At 35.3% G+C, this 23,885-nt stretch overlaps 3 protein-coding genes across 4 annotated transcripts; 1 reads left to right on the top strand and 2 right to left on the bottom strand.

Annotated features, from left to right (window-relative positions):
* The first annotated feature begins 4,264 nt into the window (after positions 1–4,264).
* Positions 4,265–9,521, top strand: LOC145618454 (uncharacterized). 2 transcript variants are annotated; one of them, XM_081673224.1, is made up of 7 exons: positions 4,265–4,994; positions 5,989–6,837; positions 6,926–6,988; positions 7,099–7,179; positions 7,339–7,397; positions 7,475–7,556; positions 9,185–9,521. In XM_081673224.1, the coding sequence occupies exons 2-6, from the start codon at positions 5,998–6,000 to the stop codon at positions 7,530–7,532; spliced, it is 1,101 nt and encodes a 366-aa protein (XP_081529350.1). In that variant the 5' UTR covers positions 4,265–4,994; positions 5,989–5,997; the 3' UTR covers positions 7,533–7,556; positions 9,185–9,521. The 2 variants fall into 2 exon arrangements, with proteins under 2 accessions (XP_081529350.1, XP_081529351.1); XM_081673225.1 differs by having other exon boundaries at positions 4,265–5,011.
* A 328-nt stretch (positions 9,522–9,849) lies between these two features.
* Positions 9,850–13,415, bottom strand: LOC145617620 (vacuolar protein sorting-associated protein 24 homolog 1-like). Its single transcript, XM_081672340.1, has 7 exons — positions 13,234–13,415; positions 12,784–12,999; positions 12,630–12,706; positions 12,346–12,448; positions 10,947–11,068; positions 10,451–10,639; positions 9,850–10,365 (listed from the first exon to the last, which is right to left on the bottom strand). Exons 2-7 carry the CDS (start codon positions 12,893–12,895, stop codon positions 10,282–10,284), a joined length of 687 nt encoding a protein of 228 aa, XP_081528466.1. The 5' UTR covers positions 12,896–12,999; positions 13,234–13,415; the 3' UTR covers positions 9,850–10,281.
* A 3,719-nt stretch (positions 13,416–17,134) lies between these two features.
* LOC145617215 (chaperonin CPN60-like 2, mitochondrial) lies at positions 17,135–23,607 on the bottom strand. Its single transcript, XM_081671905.1, has 18 exons — positions 23,468–23,607; positions 23,369–23,390; positions 22,959–23,090; positions 22,521–22,680; positions 21,485–21,660; positions 21,026–21,121; positions 20,836–20,940; positions 20,580–20,666; positions 20,378–20,467; positions 20,024–20,104; positions 19,881–19,949; positions 19,734–19,811; positions 18,711–18,806; positions 18,534–18,633; positions 18,321–18,424; positions 18,128–18,233; positions 17,510–17,588; positions 17,135–17,411 (listed from the first exon to the last, which is right to left on the bottom strand). The coding sequence occupies exons 1-18, from the start codon at positions 23,494–23,496 to the stop codon at positions 17,309–17,311; spliced, it is 1,713 nt and encodes a 570-aa protein (XP_081528031.1). The 5' UTR covers positions 23,497–23,607; the 3' UTR covers positions 17,135–17,308.
* Between the last annotated feature and the right edge of the window lie 278 nt (positions 23,608–23,885).

Genomic DNA, 23,885 nt, shown 5'->3' with positions numbered 1-23,885 from the left:
GTGAATTTGTCATATTTTTGCAAAGAAAAAATCATATCATTGCAAGTTTGTATTTAGAACTTTCAATTCTCAAGGTTAAGGCTACATGTCTGAATATTTGTAAGTGTTTATTTTCAATTTCTCACTTTATTATCGTCTGGTCATTTTAATATAGTTAAAAATTACACTATTTAATTTGTTTTAAATAAGAATATAAAGAAGAGTAAAATATTAAAGAGTACTTGTAGGTGCTAGGAGCCTAGGATTGAAAGCTTATTTATTTTTTGGTTTTTTTTTTTTTATTTTTTTTTATAGTTTTCTTTTCTACAATTGGCCATTATCAAGATGGATTCATGGATTTAGCTACTCTATTTAGTCCCCCCCCCCCCAACCCAAAAACCCCCACCCTTTTTTTTTTAATAATTTTTTACTCTACTATGTTGAAAAGTTGGAAAATCAATCATACAATACCAATAACATTGTGGATCTCCATCGAAAAAGTTGTTTTGAGATTGACGAAAAGTCTATTCAAAGTGATCATATTTCCAACTATCTAATTTAGTTGGAATGAGGGTTATGTAAGATTTAGGAGACCATGTGATAAGAGAATAGATAGTGAGAACTCATTAACAAAGTAAGTAATGTTGCATTTAAAGGATTTATTGACATAAACATTTCAGTGGCAAACCGGGGGGACAAACAGACATTACATTATTTGACAAAAATGTTTGATAAAAAATCAATACTTGAAATTCAAAATCTATAGCATAACATAACGTAGCTGTGAGAGACAACCCCAAAATATGAGAGCTCACTAAAAAATCCAACATCATTTACAATTTTTCCTATAAATTATTTGATTATAGGCCTCGAACTTTTATGAAAAAATTTGAACATTATATACTCGTAATATACTACGTATGTAAACTTAGATAAATATATGCAGTACTTGTCATTAAAAAATAAATAATACGGAATATCTTCTTATGTAAAATGGAACTACTAAGAAGGAAAAAAAAAATGAAGAAGATTGTAATTTTGGTGCGCTCACCAAGGATCGATCTCCAAACCCCCGCATTAAAGCTCACTGCACTCACCACTGCTCCATCTTATTTTGTGTATTACAACAATGGTCATTTATTGATTTAACCTGATTTGATTTAGGAAAAGTGGGGGGACAGCTGTCCCCCCTTGTCCCATGCTAGCTCCGTCGGTGAAACATTTTGAATAACTAGCAAGAGTTACAAGACCAATCTTTGGAGTATTGTTTGTCAAAAGGCTTTTAAGAATCATTTTTTGACAATTCTTGTAAACATATAAATATATAATCACCAACTAAAGTATATCCTCAAGGCTATTAACTACTCACATAATTATATGCTAATATGGAGCGAAGTAGGTAAGTTTGTAAGTCTTAAGATGTACTCGTAATTAAACTCATACAGTATATCGTTTACATCACAATCTTTGATGACTCTCTCAACATCAAAAAGTAAATTAAAATTTAGTTAAATACTACTCCTTATGACTTTGTCCAACACACCATTATAAAAAAAATATACTACTACATGAATTGGCAACTGTTACAATTATGATTCTATGGATTCACACAGCAAAATTTCTTTGTTTTTTTTGTACAACGATAAAAAATCACAGTTTAATTAATACAGTAATTCTCAACAAAAGGTTTCGTGTGAGACCGGACTCACGTGAGACCAGGCTCAATAACAAAACTCCAAAAAAAAGGCGCGGGCTAACTAAACCCGATTGTGAGGCCCGCAACACCAAATACATGACAGTAATATTCTAATACCTGACAATAATATTCTTACACATGACACTAATATTTTAATATCTGACAATAATATTCTAATACGTGACAGTAATATTCTAATACCTGACAATAATATTCTTATACATGACACTAATATTTTAATATCTGACAATAATATTCTAATACATGACAGTAATATTCTAATACATGACACTAATATTTTAATATATGACAATAATATTCTAATACATGACAGTAATATGCTAATACCTGACAATAATATTATTAATTAATTGACTAAATTGTTGCTAAAATTTGCTTATTTAGTTACAGGAAAACAATTAATTGTTAAGTAAATAAACTCAAGAATTACAATGGGTAGTCCTGCCATCTCCACCCAAGCCTCAACCGGGGCTTAGCTGCGCATGAAGAAGTTTTCTTTTCTGTCACAATCCCTTCAAAGAGGGCATTCACTTTTTGATGGTTGAAAAGGGCGAGACTGATGTTGCAGGTCGATTTCGTCATGTAAGAATTTCTCACTTATTTATACTACCCTAAATTAATTGTTTTTTTTTTCCTGTTGTTTATGTATTTTTCTGAAGTGGGATTGTTGGATTAATAGAGGAAGGAAGGTAGTTGTAAAGCCAAATGTGAAGAACCAAACAGGGGGTAATTGCCGAGGAGGAGGGCTTTCGAACCCGCGACGAGTACCAGCGAAAGACTACGGTTGTGGTCCACCAGAGAACCATCGAAAAATCGAGAAGGCCGGCGTTGTTGGTGGTGCAAATTGTGGTCTCACCATTTTCATGGAGGAGAGAGAAAATATGAGTTGCAGAAAAAAAAGGAGAGAGATGGTGGGTTGTTGAGGAGAGCAAAAGAGAGGAAGAAATGATGGGTTTAATATCTAACCATTATAATCTATTTTCTGATATATTTAATTTATTTTCTGACAATTATAATATAGTATCTGATATTTATAATCTAATTTTTGACTATAATAATCTAATTTCTGACCATTATAATCTAATACCTGATTATTATTTTCTAATTTCTGACCATTGAGATTTTTTTTCCTCAATTTTTTTTCTGTTTGTATAACCGGACTCACGTGAGTTCGTTCTACACAAAACTTTTACAATTCTCAATAATCGTATTTGTTTTTTTTTTTTTTTTTTTTTTAAAAAAAAAAGGGTAAAATCTAAACCAACGAATCAAAAAACGCAGTCGTTTAAGGTTTAAGCTCAAAGCACCCAATTTCTTTTATACTCCTGGAGTACCATGCACAAGGCACTCCAGGTTGTGTAGATTTTATGTTATTTCGATGTAAACTTCTTATTATTTTGATTTGTATGTATGTTATTTTAAAATTAATTATATGTTATTCCGTATGTACATTCTTTTGTACTCATGAAATACATAGTTTTTGTTGTTTCATGTTATTTTAAAATTTGTATTATGTTATTCAGTGATGTATTTGATGTTGTTTTACTATACAATAATGTTATTACATAAATTTGATCATTGTATACGAATGCTACTTTATTTAGTATATTATGCTATTCAGTATAATATAACTCTATGTTATTTGATTGAAAACTTTTTGTTACATAACATTACATGCTATGTTCACCAGGCCATATTTATCTCTTTCGATTTTATTCTCTATTTTTATTTAGCTACTTCCTCTAAAATAAGTTTAAACAAAATAACAAGTTTTTGGCAAAAAATACAATGTTTAATTAATATAAAAAAATAAGTTATATTTAAAAAAAAAAAAAATAACACCAAGTTTAAGCAAAATATCCTCATACTTAAAAAGATCGTCATATGATTTAAATCAAAATAACACAATTTAATGTTTTAATAAAAAAAAAGGCTAATATAATATTTACTAATACAATGTTTAAGCAAATTACATAATAGTTTAGCAAAATAATATAAGGTTCAATCCAAAATAATTCATGGCTTTAACATAATAACGTGTACAGCGCGTTTCTGGTGCGGCTGGCCGCACGGTACGGCAAGGTGCCATATCAGTAACCCTTCTAGTAACCCCTCAAGTAACCCCATTTAAGTAACCCCTCTAGTAACTCCCCAGACAAAGTAACCCCTAACCAAGTAACCCCTGATTGACCTGGTAACCCCAAGTAACTCCCGACCTAGTAACCCCTAACCTAGTAACCCCAAATAACCCCTAACCTAGTAACCCCAAGTAACCCCTAACCGATTTAGTAACCCCTAACCTAGTAACCCCAAGTAACCCTTAACCGACCTTGTAACCCCAAGTAACCCCTAATCGACCTAGTAACCCTTATTAACTGCTTAAGTAACCCCGACCTAGTAACCCTTGAAGTAAACATCCACAACAACAAACACAGGGACCACAATTTCATCCAAATCAAACCAAAATAACGAAACTTTCATGTATCAATTTAAATAAAATTTGCATAAATATAAGAAATGTTGCAGATGATAAAGGAAGCAATCGTTGGTCTGAATGAAAAGGGAGGATCGAGCCCCTACGCCATCGCCAAATACATCGAGCCCCTAACACGCCACTTTCCTCTAGGACTCAAATTCAAACATCTAATACGAAAAGCAGCGAAAAAATGAAAATTCTGGAAGAATGAGCATCAAAATTCTTCAACAAAACGAAATACAGTAGAATGAATGAATTTACAGTAGATAAGAGCAATTAACTAAGATTTTGCAATTGCTCGACTCCACCAGCAATCAATTAACAGGACAACGACGGAGGTGGAGGTCTTTGGCTGATTTCACCGGCAAATATGAAGACGACGACGAATGTTTGGGTTGGTTTGGAGTTTCGAGGAGCTTCGACGACGACGAAACGAAGACGGTGACGACGATCTGGCTTGGAACTTCGAGAAGATCTGGACGGAGACGACGAACCTGACGGCGGCGTAAGACCTAGCTTAGCAATTGATGGTTAGAGAGAGAAAGTTAGGAAGAGAAAATGGAGGAAGGTAGAGGAGAGAGAGAGAAAATATAAAAAAATGTGGCTGGCCGCACAGTGCGGCCAGCCGCATATAAAACTTTGTGTAACGTGTATAGCATAATAGGAGTACCATACTCCAGGAGTACTTAATACTAAGCAAAGTAAAGAACAGAGGCAAAGACGAGTAAAAAAGCTCCTCTCTTCTCCTTCCCTTTTTCAAACTCTTCATCCTCCGATTTCCAGCCAAATTTATTCAATTTTTGCTTCAAACTAAGTTTGCAGGTATTCATTTCTTTCTGGTAAATTCTCGTTAATTTCTGTTTTTGGGCATAAAATTTGTGGGTAATTTGGATCGACCTTTATCTTTTGAATTATGTATTTTGCTCTTAATTACTGATTTTGACCTTAAGTAGAGATTTAGAGCTTTCAATTATATCTACCGAAGAAACTGATAATCATAATTAAATAATTTACGTTTGTTCAGATTTTTGTAATTTTTTTTGTTAATAATGAACTTGCTAGTTTTACATCTGCATGATTTGAGATTTTAATGATCTTGATTTTGATTAGTTGTGAGTAAATTGATGAACTATTGTTGTTTAATTATTGGGTTTAAAAGTTCATATGATATTGCATTTTTGTTGGAAGCATTCTTATGAGAATTGGAGCTTAGAAATTAGAACAATTTAATGCAGCAATAGTTAGTGACATTCAATTCATGGATTACTTGATCTAGATAGCTTAATCAGTGTAGTCGTGAAGCCGTCTACTTATTTGTGGCGGTAACATTGGATAAATATGTTGATAGTGTACATTAGAATGATTTTGGAACCTTGAAGTACCAATGAAAGTTGTTTAGTCATTTTTGGAATGCATTGAATAGAACGCTGCTAGGAATATTCGCCCGTGTTAGGAAAACATTCCTTCTTAAGATGGTAAGAAAGAGGTTGGTCAGAGGAGTGGAGTCGTGGATAGAAGGATTGTGGAAAAGTCTTCTTAGTTTAGATTTGTGAATTATGAGCCTTAGATAATTGGGTGATCATTAAGGATTGTTTGATGTAGCGCGATTCAATAGACATGATATGATCAAAAGAGTTTTAGAATTTGCTTTTAGCTATGGTTGGAGATAATTCCTGTAAATTATAGTAAGGGTATTTTAAGAAGTGGTACTAATCTTCATATAATTGGTGTAATGGCTTCGTTCTGTTTTGCTATACATTATCATTTTTGTAGCGAATGCCATCTCATTTTCTATTTGTGTGGATCTGTGGTATAGGAAAAGATCATGGATCATCATCAATATGGAGGAGGAAGCTGGAGTATGATCCCCAACATTACGCATAACAACTTATCTACAGTGTCCACTCAAGATCCTCTCTTTCTCTCGTCTCAGCCCCAGCACCAACAGCAGTTTCATCTTCAGCAACAACAACAGCAACAGTTCGGCCTTCATCATCAACAACAACAGTTTCAGTCACCACAACACCAACAATACATTCAGCAATCTCCCCAACAACAGCAACAACAGTTTGTTCAACAACAACAATTGCAACAGCAATTTGTTCATCCCTCGCCACAACAACAGCAGCAACCACTACAACAGCAACCTCAACAACAACAACAGCAACCACAACAACAGCAACAGTATGTACATCCTTCACCGCAGCAACAATTTGTTCATCCTTCGCCTCAACAACAACAGCAGCAATTTGTCCATCCTTCGCCACAACAGCAGCAGCAACAATATGTTCCTCCTTCGCCCCAACAGCAGCAGCAACAATATGTTCCTCCTTCGCCCCAACAGCAGCAGCAACAGTATGTTCCTCCTTCGCCCCAACAGCAGCAGCAACAATTTGTGCAACAGTCCCCTAAACAACAGCAGCAGCAGCAGCCACAAATACAAACACAGAGGTTTCAACAGCAATATGTACATCAATCGCCACAACAACAACAACAACAACAATTTCAGCAACCATCACAATTTCAACAGCAATCACAACAGCTGCAACCACAACAACAACTTGTGAAACAATCACCACAACAGTCACAGCAACAGCAACTGCAGTTACAACCACAGCAGCCGCAGCAGCATCAGTCGCTTGCTTCTCATTTCCACCTCTTAAATGTGAGATTTTATTTTCTTAAAAAAAAAAAAAAACCCCTAACATTATCAGTTCTTTCATATTTATGATTGTGGTGAATTGATGTTGTAGCTGGTGGAAAATCTAGCTGATGCAGTTGAGAATGGGACTCGGGATCAGCATGCTGATAATTTGGTCTCTCCTCCTCTTTCCATTTGAGTTTTGTTACTTATTTTCTACAATTTGGGATGAATTAAGCCAACTAGTGGGGTATTTTTATCTTATTGTGTTTCTTATGGGTGTAGATTGGGGAGCTGAACAGCCGCTTTGAGAAGTGCCAACAACTATTGAACTCTATTGCAGGGACAATCAATTCGAAAGCCATGGTAAATTTATCCATGTTTTGCAACTTTATCGAGTGCAATGTTTTCCTGATTGTTTTGGTTGGTTGTCTCTATTTGGTTCTACTTTATTGTGGATAAGGTCCTATTGTTTTTTATTCACTTAAAGTTCTTAGATTTGGCCCGGTCATTAATAACCTGCAGACAGTGGAAGGGCAAAAGCGCAAGCTGGAAGAAAGCGAGCGATTGCTCAATCAAAGGAGGTATGATGTTTGGAATTCTCCTGCACTGTATTGTCAGTTTTGTGCTGCTCTCTAACACATCTTTCTTTTCATGCCAGGGATTTAATTTCCAACTATAAAAAAACTGTTGAAGATCTAATCAAATCGGAGCCTTGATACATTTTTGGAAATCCAATTTTGGTAAGCACTATAGGTTTGCATGATTTACTTAAAATTTAACTGATACCAAACAAAGAAGAAATGATCATTGCATGAGCTGTTGTCAGAGTATGTTGTTGTGGTATTAGCACATAGTCTTGCTACAGAACTCGTCGTTGTAAACTATAAAGATTGTCAGTAGAAGATCTGTGCCTCACTTAATTTTTACGTTATTGGGGAATTTCCTTTTGGTTTGTTAGACTTGAAGGAAACTAGGAGAATCAGAATGTTACATATGTTTCCACACAAAGGAAATTATTGAGCAGTGTGAGAAGATTATAGAGTGCTTATGTGGTTAAATTTCCTTTTGGACACTTGTGAAATTTTATACAAAGTATCTTTTTCTACTTTGATGTTATGGTCTTCCTCATCATAGATTGGCACAATTTTATCGCAGGGAGTTGTTTACATGGACTCCACAGACCATATGTAAAGGATGTTTCCCCACATTATATTTCAAGATTATTCATGGCATTAGAACTCAAAGTTTAGTATACCTTCTTAGTGTGGTCCACATTATGCTCCTTAATATTTAGTCTTGGAGGCAACTATGACTACTCTAATTAGCATTCTGTGGACCCTCGCACCCTCCTTTAATTTTTGTTGCTATCTAGCCATAATTTAGCTTAGGATTTGAGCGTTCTGATTGATCACTGATTTAGAACCTAAGGCAACCTACCTGGGGAAACCTTTTCGTAGTAAATCTATTTTGAGATCACTCAGTGGGTTTCAATTGTTTCATGGGCGCATAAAGTCATGAAATTCATGGATTATTGTCACTGGAATCAGCATGCAATTACCTTCTATAGTCTGGATCCCTAGTGTAACTTATACCTTTAGCCTCTTTAGGCTAACTATCTGCTAAGACAGTTGAAAGCCTTCTCCCAATTTTTGCCTTCGACTGGGAGGATGATGTTACACAGGTGAGTTTTGCCTTTGCCCTTTGAAATAGGCTTGTGCCACCTGGCCAGGATAAGCTTTCATCTAAAAGGCATGAATATTCAGGATCTAATGGATGCTTTTTGCTCCCCCCTCTCCCTCTCTCTCTCTCTCTCAAACCTCTTCAGAACTTTATAACAAGATTTATTGCTCAGCCAGATTTTCAAGAAAAAAATTGTTCTTATAGGTTCATGCCCTGAGTTAGATGCCATTTTGATCCACTACAAAAGGTAATGAAAGAACATTTCATGTTACAGAATGCCTTTTCATAGTTGAATGAGTCCCTTGTTACTTTCTTTTTTTCTGCTATTTTGCTTCAGCTTCCCTCTATCTTCTTTTGCTCCCTGAGCTAAGCTAAAGGAATATAGCTCCAGCTTTGCGAGGCTGAAAATAGCTTATAGTCTCCCCCTAGACGCCCCACGATATCAGGATTTATCCTAGCAATTTTTGGACAGCAAAACTTTTGAATCAGGTCTTTATTAGGAGTAAATTTTATTTTGTTTTTGATCTGATGTATCGTGTACATTCATGTTTTCGCTAGGTGTCAACTGAGGATCAGAGTTACAGTTCTATTAAATTCTGATAATACCAAAGAAGTTAGCTGGGAAAAATATATGCGCCATCTCCCTGCTAACTGCTATGTGTTGTTTGCTAACTTTGCTTTCTCCCAGGCTTTGGATTTCATGAGGGCGCTGGTTTGCAATAACTTATGGCTCATCGTCTGGGGATTGCAATTTAAGATCAGATAGTAATAAGTCCCACAATCTTTGAATGTTGATAGCAGTGCTTGGAATGTTGATGGTGACAAGGGTTGTGGAAGCTACATTCTTGGAATAATGTTCCTCATTAAATAAAAGCCCCATTTGATCTGATAACATGTGTGTAATATATCATAATCTCAGTGAATTGGGGCAGCTTGTTGTTCTAGTTCTGTTCATTTGTTTTCTTTTAAGGTTTCAGTATTCTTGCTCTGGAATAAAGATCATTTATAAACTTGTATTTTCTCTTCATGAATTACTAGTTTGTAATTTTCGCCAGAAAACTTTCAAACATGTCTCAACCTCTGATAGGAGTTTTGGTGATTGTTTGATCTATAAGAAAAGCAGCCAGTTACCAGAATTGTTTGACAAAAGGACTTGTTAGGCGTCCATGTTCCAAGGAACTAAAAAAATGTTGCGGAATATTTGCAACATGTGTGATAAGTGAAAATCACACCTTTCAATTTTAGCCATCGTGTAATATAACACAGGCGTTCAGGAATTCTTAGTCACTGCATTGGTGTGAGGCAATTATCAGTATTTTGTATTTAAATAAGGAAGTAACTGAACATCACAAGTTCAACCAAATATGGAATATTAAAAATTAGAGTTTAGTGGCATGGGAGTAGTCATTATGCCTTACACAAGGTGAAGGCCCTTTACATTAGAACTGAGAATAGGGAAGATTTCAGAGCTCATTACACAACCACAAATCCATTAGACAGAATCCATTATGCAAAAGCTGAGTTAAAATTATTATTTACAACAAAGTTTGGTAACACAGACATGTTATGGAACCGATCTCAAGAGCCTATTAACTCATGTATCATTCATTATGTATATGTATGTTAGTGAGGGGCTGGAGAGGAAAATCAGGTTCCATGATCAAGTAATCTGAAATAATATTACAGGATATGAAGGTTATACAAGACTAATGTGTCCTTGCAACCTTATCATTCTACATGACTCCAAGCTTGCCTAGAGTACCTGTTCTTGGCAAGATTTGTATCTTATGATCTAACTTTGGCTAAACGTGCCCTTATCGCCTCCATTTCTTCCTCGTCGTCTAAACCTTCAGCAATTGGTTCCTCATCCTACAAAGACAAGCAACCAAATTTTCAGCCACAGCAAACCAAAAACCTAACTCAGGTAGTCAGGTGAAGGAAATTTCACGCTTACCTGTATGCTCGTGCTCTGTGCAGGTGCCTTGATCTTTTCTTTCCTCGCTGCAACAGGAAGCTGTGCAGCAGTCTCACTGGCCAACTCTGTCAGGATCTTGTCAACCTCTTCCTCTGTTTCCTCTTCTATGTCTTCAGAATCTAGCGCATCATCAACAGCCTCGTTGACAAACTCCTCAATTACCCCAGCCTTAAAACATGAAAGAAAAGGCACGAATTAAAAATTAAAACAGCATATATCACTCATCACACAGCGGGGGCAAGCTATGCACATGCACCCCAAAATGTCACAAGTTTATGGCTGCATCAGCTGAGGATTGCTTAACAGATCATATTCCTAATTTCTTATGATACCTTGTTCACATAAACAATAAGACAAAAAGCACGCCATAATGTATTACACTGGGTATAAGTTGAAGTGACAACGTAAAGATGAAACGAAGAATTGCTAGATGCCTGAAAACTGATCGTTTAGAATTATTTTTTAAATAATATACCTTGGTCATCTCTTTGCTGAACTCTAGCATAGTAACAGCAACTTGTGGAGCTTTCATGAGGTTATTAACAAGTTTCATCACCTCAGCACTCTTTTGCAAATGACCAACTGTACGCGCAACAGCTGCAAGTACAAGATTCAAGGTGAGTTAATAACGAAACAGAATGTTGGGCACAAAGTGATGCAACATAGAACATATGCTGCAGATAAATTGTAGGCAGAAGAGCCATAGAAGTAATTAATAAGTACTAAGTAATGACGTTGTAATGGAAAACAGTAGCCAGTTTGGACTGTGCACTTCTATTTGTCGTATATTCTAACTAACCATTGTAGAAGATAAACCAAAAAAAAAAAAAAAAAGGCCACCGTTCATAATGTGTACTACAGCTTATATAAAATTTCCAGCTTCTGTTTCAAGTCGATTCATCTGTGATTCATATTAATAAAGGTTCAAAATTAGTGAAATGTAAAAATTAAGGAAACTTTGTTTAGAAGGGACATATATGTTCAATATTTTGTCTGAAAGGACCTCATATGTTTAAAGTGGTCTAAAAGGACCTTATAAATTTATTTTGTTGTTTGGGTGGACTTTGAAGTCGAAATCCGGCAATAAATGACTTCTTTCTTTGATGTTGTCCCTCGTGTGACCATAAAAAAATGACCCCCTTTTCTTTTTTTCCATGATTTCCCACAAATTTCCTTATTTTGATTTGTGTCATTTGGGAATTAGACGAGAGAGAATGAGGAATTGGAGGAAAATCGTGAAAAAAAGAAAAGGGGGTCATTTTTTAAGGTCACGTGCGAGGTCAAGTCGGAAAAAAAAGTCAATTATCGCCGGATTCCGACCTCAAGCTCCCACCAAACAACAAAATAAACTTATAAGGTCCTTTTAGACCACTTTAAACATATAAGGTCCTTCCAAACAAAATAGTGAACATGTATGTCCCTTTCACACAAATTTTCCAAAAATTAAAGAAGTTGGGAAGTTAGGATGACAAATACTTGCGGAATGAAAGCATATGACAAAGCCTATTTTCTATTTCTAAGGAAAGATAGAAGAGAAAGGAGAAATCAACAATGATACCACAAAGCAGATTCATCTTATGAATGAAGAATGACAGACAGCAATGCAAGTGAAAGAATTATGTCGACATAAGATGAAAGTAACAAACCCGTCCCTTCTCCATGGGGATATTAATACATTGTGAAAAAAATGTTATAAGAACTTTAGGACCATGAATCTAAAGCGAAACAGCAGAAAACAGAAATATGCAGAAATTGGTTGCTCAGTTATTGACAAGCATATCAACCACCCCGACTAAATTTTAAACACATTGCAAAAGGAACGATGTAAGATGTCATATAAACTAATTTAAGTATTACATGAAGCATTATCATACCAACACTTTCTCCAAGATGCATTGATATTGAATTTAGTTGAGCTTTATTTTCATGAAGACGATTGACAGTTTTTCTTGACCTCACAATTTCCTTAGCAAGTGCCTGATACATTATACACAAAAGACAGGTATAACTCCCAATTCTCGAAAAACATCCAACAGAGAGGAATTTTGAAGGCACTAAACATAATTAAACTTCTAGCAAGTAGCATCCCACATTCATACACAAACCCTAAATTCTCATAAATTAGATCACTGAAATTCAATGGCATTGATGACAATACCTTTGCAGAACCCATGTCATTTCTCTTGGCAGCATCTCTAATTGCCTTTTGTACACTCTTCTCCTCCCTTTCAATATCTAAATAATTCCAACAAAAACCCAATTACAAATCAAATAATCTACTCATAATCATCAAAATTAATGCGACGACATGCCTCGAATTTGGCGCTCAATATTTCGACCCTCTTGACGAAGACGCCTTTGCCAATCTCTAAGCAATTGCTGAGGGTTTGGCTTCACCCCCAACATACTCTTAAATTTGTCCATATTCGATCTCTCCCCAGAAAACAGTACCAAATATATGATTATCTAGCTGACAGCAATCGATTAGGGCAGATGAAGAACTCAATCGAACCAAATTCTGTTTCAATCTAACAAAAATAAAAACTTTATCAGTTTGATCTGGGTTTCAATTGAAAAAGGGAAATTTTACAATTCTAATAGAATCAAATTGAACTGGGTGAAATACAAATTAAGCAATCATTTTATACATAAAGAAAACTAAGAATATGAAGAAATAATGCAAATCAAAGAAAAGTTGTCATATTCCAGAAGAATAAAAGTCTAAAACTTGAAATTGACAAAGTAATGGTTGAAGAAATTACCAGATCAAGAATGAAGATGAACGACGAAAGGATTATTCCAAAGTAGTAGCGCGAAGAAGGAAAGATGGTAAACTACTGGTAGCAATGGAACTACAACTAGCAATGGTACAATACCACCTTACACGACAATCACCCAGAAACTTCACTCGCTCGTCTTTTTTTGTATGTAGCTAGCTATTGGAGTTATGGGTGAAAGTTTTTGAGGAGGAACCCAATTGATATAAACAAAAATCGTTTATTTAGTGTCATTTTCGTAAATAAATCAATAGAAGCATGACATTTTCATAAATAAGTCAACAACTTTTATTAAATTATGGGTCCCACAAATGTTGACTTATTTACGAAAATATCATGCTGACTAGGATGGTTTGTTAATTTATTTACGAAAATGCTACTAGATTAACGATTTTTGTTTATAATGAAGATAAACTTGTATTTTCTCACAAGTTCTTGTCAAAAAATAAAAAGGAGGAAATACAAGTTTATGACGTTGATAAAACAATGCGGACTAGCAAAAGTGTTTATCAAGGGTTTCATCTGTAATTTTGTGTTTATCAAAGGTTAATCAACATGGTTAACCCGAGCGCCCTCAGAGTCCAATCCAAGCCAATTCGAATTGATTTTTTTTACGGGATTAAACTTTTTGAAAAAAATAGAGTGTTGGTTTGAATCAAATAAAAAAATAATAAATAAACTGAACAAATTGAAGTTATATGGACAATTTATCCACTTTATATCTTGTATTGTTACATATAAATATGTATTGCAAAGTAGAATTTATTTTTTACTACTACTTAATAATCGATTTTAAATCACTGAATCTAATACTTCAATGTCACGTTTGATCAAGAGTTATATTGCATAGTTGTCTTTACAAATATTATGTGAATTGATAATTCTCATTTTCACCTAAAACACCAATTGATCCTTCTTAATAAAAATTGGTAAAAAATCTTCTTAACTAAATACACTCACCACATGACAAATTAAACTAACCACCCCATTACATCATTATTAGCAACATGAATAAGAACATCACTTCCTTCTTAATTAAAATTGATACATCTAATGTATATAGACCCAAGTCACCCAACAGTACTAGCTATCCAATATAAAAAATAAATCTATAACCATCATATAAATTATATTAAAACAATTCATGGTTTAAATAGTTTATTACAATATGACATACTACTATTTTTGCATATTTATAGGGAAAGTTTAGTGCATGCTTCTAAGACCCTATTTATCACAAAGCTTCATTACTTAGTCTCAATTTTTGGATAAATACATTAAAAAAATTCTTTCAAAAATTAAAAAGTTTCATGTTGTTGGATCAAACCTCTCGCAGATTATTTCAACCAATTTTAAATATCTAACCTCAATATCATCGAAAATAATAATGTAGAAATCATACTATTAGGCTAAACAATAAATATCTAGGTTAAATCTAAACCTATAGTTAATTAATCTTTAATAAAATAAATATTTTTAAATTTTAACCATCAACAATTAATCTCATAATTATACAATATACAATTAAACAAGTTGAGTTTGTTTCGAAACTATTAAATAATTATAAATCTTAATTTACACAGTCAAAAATATCAACACGTTTAACAATTTATGTGGAACACAAATGATCACAAAATAACATTGTGTGGTTCTATCTACCCATTAAGAATTTGGAAATAATTTTTATTTTAAATTATTTTATATCAATCTCTATTTTTCTATATATAGAATATTAAAATTGAAATCTAAGACTAAGATTTTGAAAATATTCTTATAATTAGTTTAATGTATGAAGGAAAATTTAATTAGATGCAAAAAGTGTAACAAATCAAAACCTTAAACTGTAGAAGTGGTATAAGATTTGCCAGAAAAATGACACCTCAATTGTATAAATTTAGAAACTAAAAAAAGTCCATAACAACTAACAAACTATTAAAAAAAATGAAAAAAAAGTTTGTCTTATGTACTCCTCCTTTCCCTTATTTCTCTCCCAACTTCACATTTCTTCTCTTCCTCTTAAGCTGTATGAGAAAATAAGGGAAGGTAATGAAGAGCAACCCGAAAAACTCATTCAGAAAAAAGCTGCATATTCGGTGGCAACGCAGCGAAAATCTCACCACCATTCCCCAGCAAACACCACCTACACAACAATCTTAAAACAAAATGAGCAATTGTACAATTTCCAACAGCATTATTACTTCCAATAGTAACAATAGTCATCAACATCATCATCATAGTAGAATTAGCAATGGTACTCAGGCATGCGCGGCATGTAAGTATCAACGTAGGAAATGTGCCTCAGATTGTGCTCTAGCTCCTTATTTCCCTCATGATCGCCAAAGACAATTCCTAAACGCGCATAAATTATTTGGGGTCAGTAACATAACTAAGATCATACGTAACCTTAATCCTCCTGATAAGGACATTGCTATGCGTACCATTATATATCAGTCTGACGCGCGTGCCAAAGATCCTGTAGGCGGTTGTTACAGGATCATTAGGGAGTTGCACCATCAGATTGCTTATTGTAAGGCAGAGTTAGACCTTGTTCTTCAACAACTCGAGCTTTGCAAGGCTCAAGTTTATCAACAACAACACGCTCAATTATATCAGATTGCTACCGGCCTTACCCCTCAATCTTTAGACCTTGATTCACAGGTTGATGCAGGGACTGCTAGTACCCCTGTTGCTGATAATAATACTAATAATAATCAGCAGGGTGCCGAGATTCTAACCTGTGATAATGATAGTTATCAGCAATATCAGGCTTTAATGCGGTGTTATTATTATGATGAGGCCGAACAAGGGAATAACAGTGAGCAACAATACATACCTATTTCTCAGCAACAACAGGTTCAGGATCAGAATGATCAGTATTCATGGGTGGCTCCTCCCAATGATGAAGCTGTGTTAGCCTCATCAAATAGCAGCACGAGCCATGGTGACTGTTTTGTGATGAAGAATGATTTTGGAAGCGAATGTGATGGATTGGAGATGAAGCCGCAGATTCAGATTGTTGCGAATGGTGCACCTTATGATGATGAGAAAGAATATGGAAGCAAGTTTGATGAGTCATCTACTCATGTTGATCTCTCTTGTTGTGATCTTCAAGGGGATGGATTGAAGTTTGATCATCAACAGACTACAGAGCTCAGGTCTGCATAACATAATTAACACGATTTTTAGATGTTTTGTTCATCGATAATATTACTTTGTAGTATAAGTATCTGTTCTTGCACAAACGATGAATCTTTCTGGGATTTTGCAGTGATGAGGCGGCGTTGAAGGAAGAAAATATTGCCCTCGGACATCCGGAGGGTGAATCCTTTCACCACATTTCCGAGCATGATCTAAGGAATGCAGCTACTTTATTCACCCTGACAAATTGAACAGACAATGAAAATCTTTCTTTCATAGGTTAGGCTAAGAGGCTATCCAACTTTTTTAAAGAATGGATGAGGAAATAGAGTTGAATACATTGTAGAATTTTTGTTTGAACCGTTTGGTTCACACAATGTTAGCAAATTATCCACATCCCTATCCAATGAAAGCCGGTGGTAGCAAGCCATCACAGCATTAGAGGAATAAATGCCAAGACTTGCAGCAGTTGATTTGAAGGATCCTTGCAAATGTATGAAGGCGTTGATCATAGCAATAACCACAAGTTCAACCTTTGTGGAGTACCTGCAAAAAATGATTTACAATTCACAGCATCCAAATATGTACTTCATGCAAAAGAATTCCAGATTTCAGCATTAGATTTTGGACTCGCATGAGCTTAAAACACACGAGGATATGTACTTCATGCAACATAGTGCCAGATTTCAGCATTAGATTTTGACTCGCATGAACTAAAAACACACGAAGATGTGGTGTTTTTCACTTTCATCTAGTTTCTATTTTTATTATATATATAAAAAAATTGTTATACAGATGACAGGTTAAGAATGCCACTTCCCGAAAAAATTTTTAGATGCTCGGTGTCTAGAATACTCCACACAAAGGGAGAATAACATCAAAATCAAGAACTAATTTACAAAAGAATTGCTGAAGTAAATTATCACAAGTCCATCTGATCCATGTCTGGCACACGTTGTTCAACACTGCTTTGTTCTGAATGCTCGATAATAATAGCTTCAGTTGTGGTCAGAAGGGAGGAAACACTGTAAATCAGAAAAGAAACGATTTACATTCTGTAAGAATGTAATAGAAATATAGAATACTCCATACAAAAGCTAATTGTGCGTAGGTGAGTCCCTACCTTGCAGCATCAGCCAAAGCTGTTCTGATTACTTTAACAGGATCTACAATTCCTGCTTCTATCATATTGACATATTTACCTGCATCAACAGAACGGACTGCAAATGTAAGAAGCTCTACTGGTAAACCTGCAAGTCTACAGCACCAATGCCTAACCTTTCAAATTGGTTGGTCAGGCAGGCTCAGGTACATTGGGTTTGACATAGATCTTATAGTTGCATTTGGGCCAAACCTTTTTCAGTAACTTTTTCTGGTGGTTTCCGGTTTCAAAGTATTTAAGAACCTTAATTTTTAAGGGCACATCTACTAGAAAGAAAACTCAGCCCTAAGAAACAATGCCTAGGAGGGAGGGCTTTGGAATGTGAATATCTTTGTTTTGGGTTTATCAATTTTTGATGCAATAGGATTGTAAACTTCAATCTTTTTTTTTTTTTTTTTTTTTTTTTTTTTTTAACTTTTGTGTGGCATGAGATTTTTTTATTATTTTGTTGAACCCTGGATTGCTAGTTTGTATTCAGATTTGATTCCATTAGTAAATAAAATAAATACATAAATAAAGAAGGGAAGGGGGCATTGGGGGGTAGAAGATATAGATGAAAAGACCGTCAGAGAGGCTTACCTTTGGATGCATCATAGCCTAAATTGTGATCATTCTGCTCCAACAACTTGCCAATTACCAGCGAGGCTTCAACTCCAGCATTCGCCACAATGGTGAATGCAGGTGCCTAAAGATTTGTCAGATTCAGTTATAAATCAAGACATAGATACGCTCCGCATAAGACAACAAATTCATAATGTACGCAAAAGGAAACCTTAAGAGCGTTTTGTACTATTTGAACCCCTCTTCTCTGGTCTTCGTTTTTGGTCTGGATATGATCCAGAGCTTTTGTTGCATAAAGGAGAGAAACTCCACCACCTGTGATTAAAACTCAACATGAAAATGAATGTGTGAAAGATGGTGAAAGAGATTAGTCAAGAAAGACCTTTTTTTCTCCAGTGTATTGAGTGTATAAATGTAGACTCACCAGGTACAATACCCTCCTCCACGGCAGCTCTTGTCGCGTTCACAGCATCAATGACCCTATCCTTTCTCTCACCGAGTTCAGCTTCACTAGCACCACCAACCTGTTTGATGAAAATATGTATATTAAAAAAAGGTCCAGTAAGAAAAATCAATCTTATTTCGGAAAGATAAGGAGGACCTTGAAGACAGCAACACCACCAGAGAGCTTTGATAACCGCTCCTGTGCCTTCTCTTTGTCAAAGGTTGAAGTACTATTCTCCATGGAAGCTCTAAGCTGCAGAAAAAAAAAATCTCTTGATTCATACTTGGCAGTTTCTGCAGCTCATACATATTAACATATAGAGGACTTCTTAACAGAAGTACACAATAGATCCTAGACAATGATAAAGTCTTAATTCCTAAAAATTGCTTCTCCTTGGGCCTTGTACTATTATTTTATAATGCTCATCAAATTATCCCCAATTCCCCATCGCCTTTGTTTTCTTTCTTCTATTATCAGCAAACAGGTACTACTATGTACAAAGCTTTACGCCCATTGTTAAAAGACAGTAAAGGAGGAGAAAGGATTTCTAGCAGCACTCTCATCTGAATAGAATGCTGGGGCTGTGAGCTTTCAATGTACGAAATATTCAAGAAGCTTTCAGGCATCGATAGCCCCTGTCAAGTAGCTCTTCTAGCAAGCAGGCAAGATAAAAGGCTCCTAAACATGGGAAGATCATTTGCCATAACCTCTTATTCTGCTGCACAAAAATGCTAGCACTGCCTTGCACCACATAATCATTATTATGGAAAAACTTAATAACAACTTCATCAATATGACCGTCACATGCCACAGTGACAGTTCACAGTTGTAACCCTTATATCCAACAATGCTGAAAGTGTCTGTATATGTATTCATGGACATATCTGACTCTATAATTTCCCAGAGCAAGTTTCATGGTAATAAGAGGAACAAAGTTGCATTTCATACACCTCCTCCATTCTTTTAAAATTGCAATGTTCGCACGTTTGACACTATTTACACAATTTTTTAATCACGTATTGTAGTTTATATGTAAGGGAAAGAATAGTCATATTGGGTCTTGTTAGACTAGTCTAGTTTTCCCGACATATACTTTCACAAAATCAACTTTTTTTTTATAATTATAGATAATTAAGGTTTGAACTGTACTTGTTTGATCATACAAGGTCAACAGCATACCTCTTCACATCGCTCCTCTATCACCTTCTTGTCTCCACCTCCACTTAATACAATGGTGTCGTCCATAGAGATAGTAACCTGTCTCAATCAAAAGTCAGTCCTCAAAAGAAGAATTTTACACAAAGATAAATGGAAGCAAATACAAACCTTTTTTGCAGCACCAAGCATTTCAGGTTTAATCTTTTCCAGAGTCAACCCACGCTCTTCTGAAATAACCTAACAGAAAAATAATCGATAATATAACTAAAAAAATTAAAAGTGCCCTTATACCCAATATGCAAATGCCTCACCTCTCCTCCAGTAAAAACAGCAAGATCATCTAGGTTAGCTTTTCTGCTTTCTCCAAACCCTGGAGATTTAATGGCACAAACCTACAAGAAAGCATATAAGCAAATGACCAAAATTTAAAGAACAACAAAATTAGAATTCTAAGGATCTCATATCATTGCAAAAGTTAGCAACTCAAAAGCAATAGAGGATTCTGAAAAATCCTTGTTCTTAGGTAGGCCGTAGCCCGTAGGCGACACACGATTATCATATCTAACACTGAAGACCTGGCAAGTTGTACACTGATAAGGCACTCCTAACATTTACATGCGACAAAAACTGGTATTGCAATTCAAGTGTAGTACTGGTAAATTCACCTTAAGCCCAGCTTGATGCTTGTTAAGAATCAGCAAAGTGAGCGCATCCCCCTCAATATCTTCCGCAACTATTAGTAGAGGCCTTTTCATCTACCACCAAATCCATATCAACAAAACAAAATTATTCAACCACAAAACAAAGATTCACATAATATTTCAGAACATCTTTGAGTGAACAAGAGAATTTCAAAAGAAGTTAAACCTTAAGAGCCAACTCCAAAACTTTTACGAGGGAACCAACATCTGAAAGTTTCTTCTCATAGATTAGAACCAAAGGATTCTCAAGTTCCTGGTGGATATGCATAATAAATGTAATAAATCTTCTACCAAATAAGATGAAAAAAGTCTAGTCTGTCTACTCACAAAGCACACAATGCAGAACTGCAAGGACTTAATCCATATAAGGATTTTTTGAAGCAGGTATTTATATTAGTGGCAGATGGAAGTATAAGACTTACACATTTCTGGGTCTTCTGATCTGTAATAAAATAAGGAGAAATATAGCCCCGGGCTAGCTTCATGCCCTCCACCACCTCCAATTCGTTATCCAACGTGTTTCCATCCTAAAATGATAAGTGCACCAGCAAATGTGATTTAACCTTTTTCAAGTAAATTGAAATAGCAAGGAAGAACAGGAAGTCTACTTACAGAAACAGTGATTACACCTTCCTTGCCGACTGTCTCCATTGCCCTAGCAATAAGCTCACCAATTTCACGCTCTCCATTGGCAGAGATAGTAGCCACCTGTTGCACAAGAATGATAAATTTTCAATACAAGGACACCATATGTCCATATGAGTTATATACATGCTTTTACTCGTATTATTTCTCAAAGAAAAGAAACTATCTGAAAAAGAAATTGGTTGAGAGTTTTCAATCTAAGCTGCAAATGTCATAATCTAGTGACAGGACAATAATTGCAAAGTTATTAGGAATCTACATGATTGCACCAAAGACTGTTTAGTTTTTCCTTGTTAATTTATACAGCCCCTATTTTGTAAGTCTCGCAGATCAAACTGGAAGGAGTTTGCTGTAACCTTCAAAAAGACAAAGCTGTGTACAAGACATTATAGATACATTATTTAGGATATTCCTCTAAGAAGCTACCTGAGTGATTTCCTCTGGTGTGCTTATCATCACTGCTTTGCTCTTCAAATTGGACACTACAGCATCAACTGCCATAGTGATCCCAGTTCGCAGATCCATAGCATTTACACCAGCAGCTATGGATTTGCACCCTTCCACTAAAATTGCCTGTGTCAACACAGTAGCACAAGTTGTTCCTGGAACACAAAGAATAATGCCTTAATTCAAAGGTACAATACATATTGACTTGAATGAACATGAGCTAAATGTCGATAACGCTTCTCTGCAAATTAAAAGCTAGTTCAAAGTATTCAAGTCACTAAATCAACAACATCACAATGCCAGGGAAGGATAAGGGACATATAACCAATTGCTGAGAGTACATTATCTATATGCTCTTGGTAAAACTGTTAACTGGCCTATGAGCTTTTTGGTATTAATGACCAACTTTGGTGCTTAAAAGAGTTATAGCTGATCTTAGAGTTACAAACTCATACCTTCTAAAAAGAAACACAAAATATGATCAAATAGTGAGCATTCTAGGAGCAACCTATCCTAGGCATTTTGATAACAGTGTTCATAAAGCCAGATGCCATGATATCCAAGTTCCAAGAAACTTGGTTGATCTAAGTGATAAACATGTGTTTAGAGCATTGCCACATCCAAATCCCGCAAGTGCCATCAACTCCCCTCCCCTCACAAACCCCTCCCCTAAAAAAATGAGGACAACTTTACTCATTTAAAGATGGATTTAAAACAGTTCTCCGAGCTGGAAACATGTCAATTGGAAGTATGAGCTACAGGCCTAAAGCATGGCAAGGGCACAAACAGAGAAAGTAACTAACAGTCTCATATGTATTCTCAAACACAGGGGAAATTTCTATCAAACTCACTACTCAACAATGAGCAGTTAGAAATTAAATGACTTATAACCTCATAAAAGCAGTTAAACATACATAAGATGCAACGCAAAGCTTGCAAGACTGTTTAATGAAAAATTCACCCTTGAATCAAAAGCCAGAACAAAGGACTAAATGATACTGAGGAAAATAATCACCATCTCCTGCAACGGTATTCGTGGCCTTTGCAACTTGTTTTACAAGCTCTGCACCAAGATTCTTTGTCCTGTCACTGAACTTAATGCTCTTGGCAACTGTAACACCATCCTTTGTTACTTTAGGTTCTTTAAAGCTCCTTTCAATAACTACATTTCGACCCTAAATCAACATGCAAAGCAAATAAACATTAAGATCTCAGCTATCTTCTATTCTTCGGCACAAAATATAGTGACTATATGATATTATAAAAGCAAGATCTACAACTCCATCTAGACATAATCTCAAATGTTTTTCTCAACTCATTTAACATAGTATTTACCGAATTGAATTGCATACATCGTGCTTATCACAAAGTAATAATACAATTCTCCCAAGTAAATAGGCATACAACTACTTTCAGCCCACTAAGTAATGCATAATGGATTCAGGGATTATACCTTTGGTCCCATAGTAACCTTGACAGCTTCAGCAATCTCATTAACCCCTTGCAGCATTGCCGCCCGAGCTCCCAAACCGAAATTGATATCTTTTGCACCATAATTTCTACTAGATATTATTCTACTGTTCACCTACAAATTCAAACAGAAAGGAGACTAAAAACCTTGCAAAAGATTACACATATATACCCAATTAATTTAATTTTATCCAATCAGTAGTTTTTTCGTGCATTAACTAAAACCCCATATCCCAAAATAGGTTTACACAACAAATCCAATAAAAAAATTTAAATCTTTTGATCAAAGCCAATCATTTAGGATCAAAATTGGCAATATACAGAAATCAAGATTTAAATTTTTTTACTCTAATCCAGCATTTGAAAGACTAAAGTAGAGAAGGAAGATGATACCAGTCGTTTTGAAGCAGATGACCTGCACAATAAAGATTAGAAAATCAAAATTAAGGCATTGTTGATAATAAAGTTATAAATTTGCAGCAAAAACAAGACCTGATTAATGAAGAAGCAGCACGAAACATTGTAGTAGTTGGGAGAAATCTGGAGTGGGGAGTAATCAGTAGGGTTTAAGAAATGATGCCAAGTCTCAGTTGAGACTTGAGAGGTTTAAGAATTTTGAGCTTTGACTGAGTGTTGTTTCAAGGTATTTGGGTTCGGGTTTTCTTAATTTAGACCCGAATCCATGTTGTCAACTTCATCTGGAGAGTTCTCTCATTCATTAGGAGTTTTTTCTTAATCACTCACAGTCACTGTGATAATTGATTAAAGCTAAATTTAGGTTGGGCAATTAGGACCATTTGAGGTTTGGGAATGCATGAAGTGGTTTGGGGTGGATTGTAAGGTAATGCCAATTCACTTACTCGTTAAATGATCTCCAAAAATGGATTGAGCTCTCTGTTGTGCTCGTGGA

This window comes from Chenopodium album, chromosome 26 (assembly GCF_948465745.1).
Source record: "Chenopodium album chromosome 26, dcCheAlbu1.1, whole genome shotgun sequence".
NCBI lineage: Eukaryota > Viridiplantae > Streptophyta > Magnoliopsida > Caryophyllales > Amaranthaceae > Chenopodium > Chenopodium album.
This window is presented reverse-complemented; position numbering and strand designations above follow the sequence as displayed.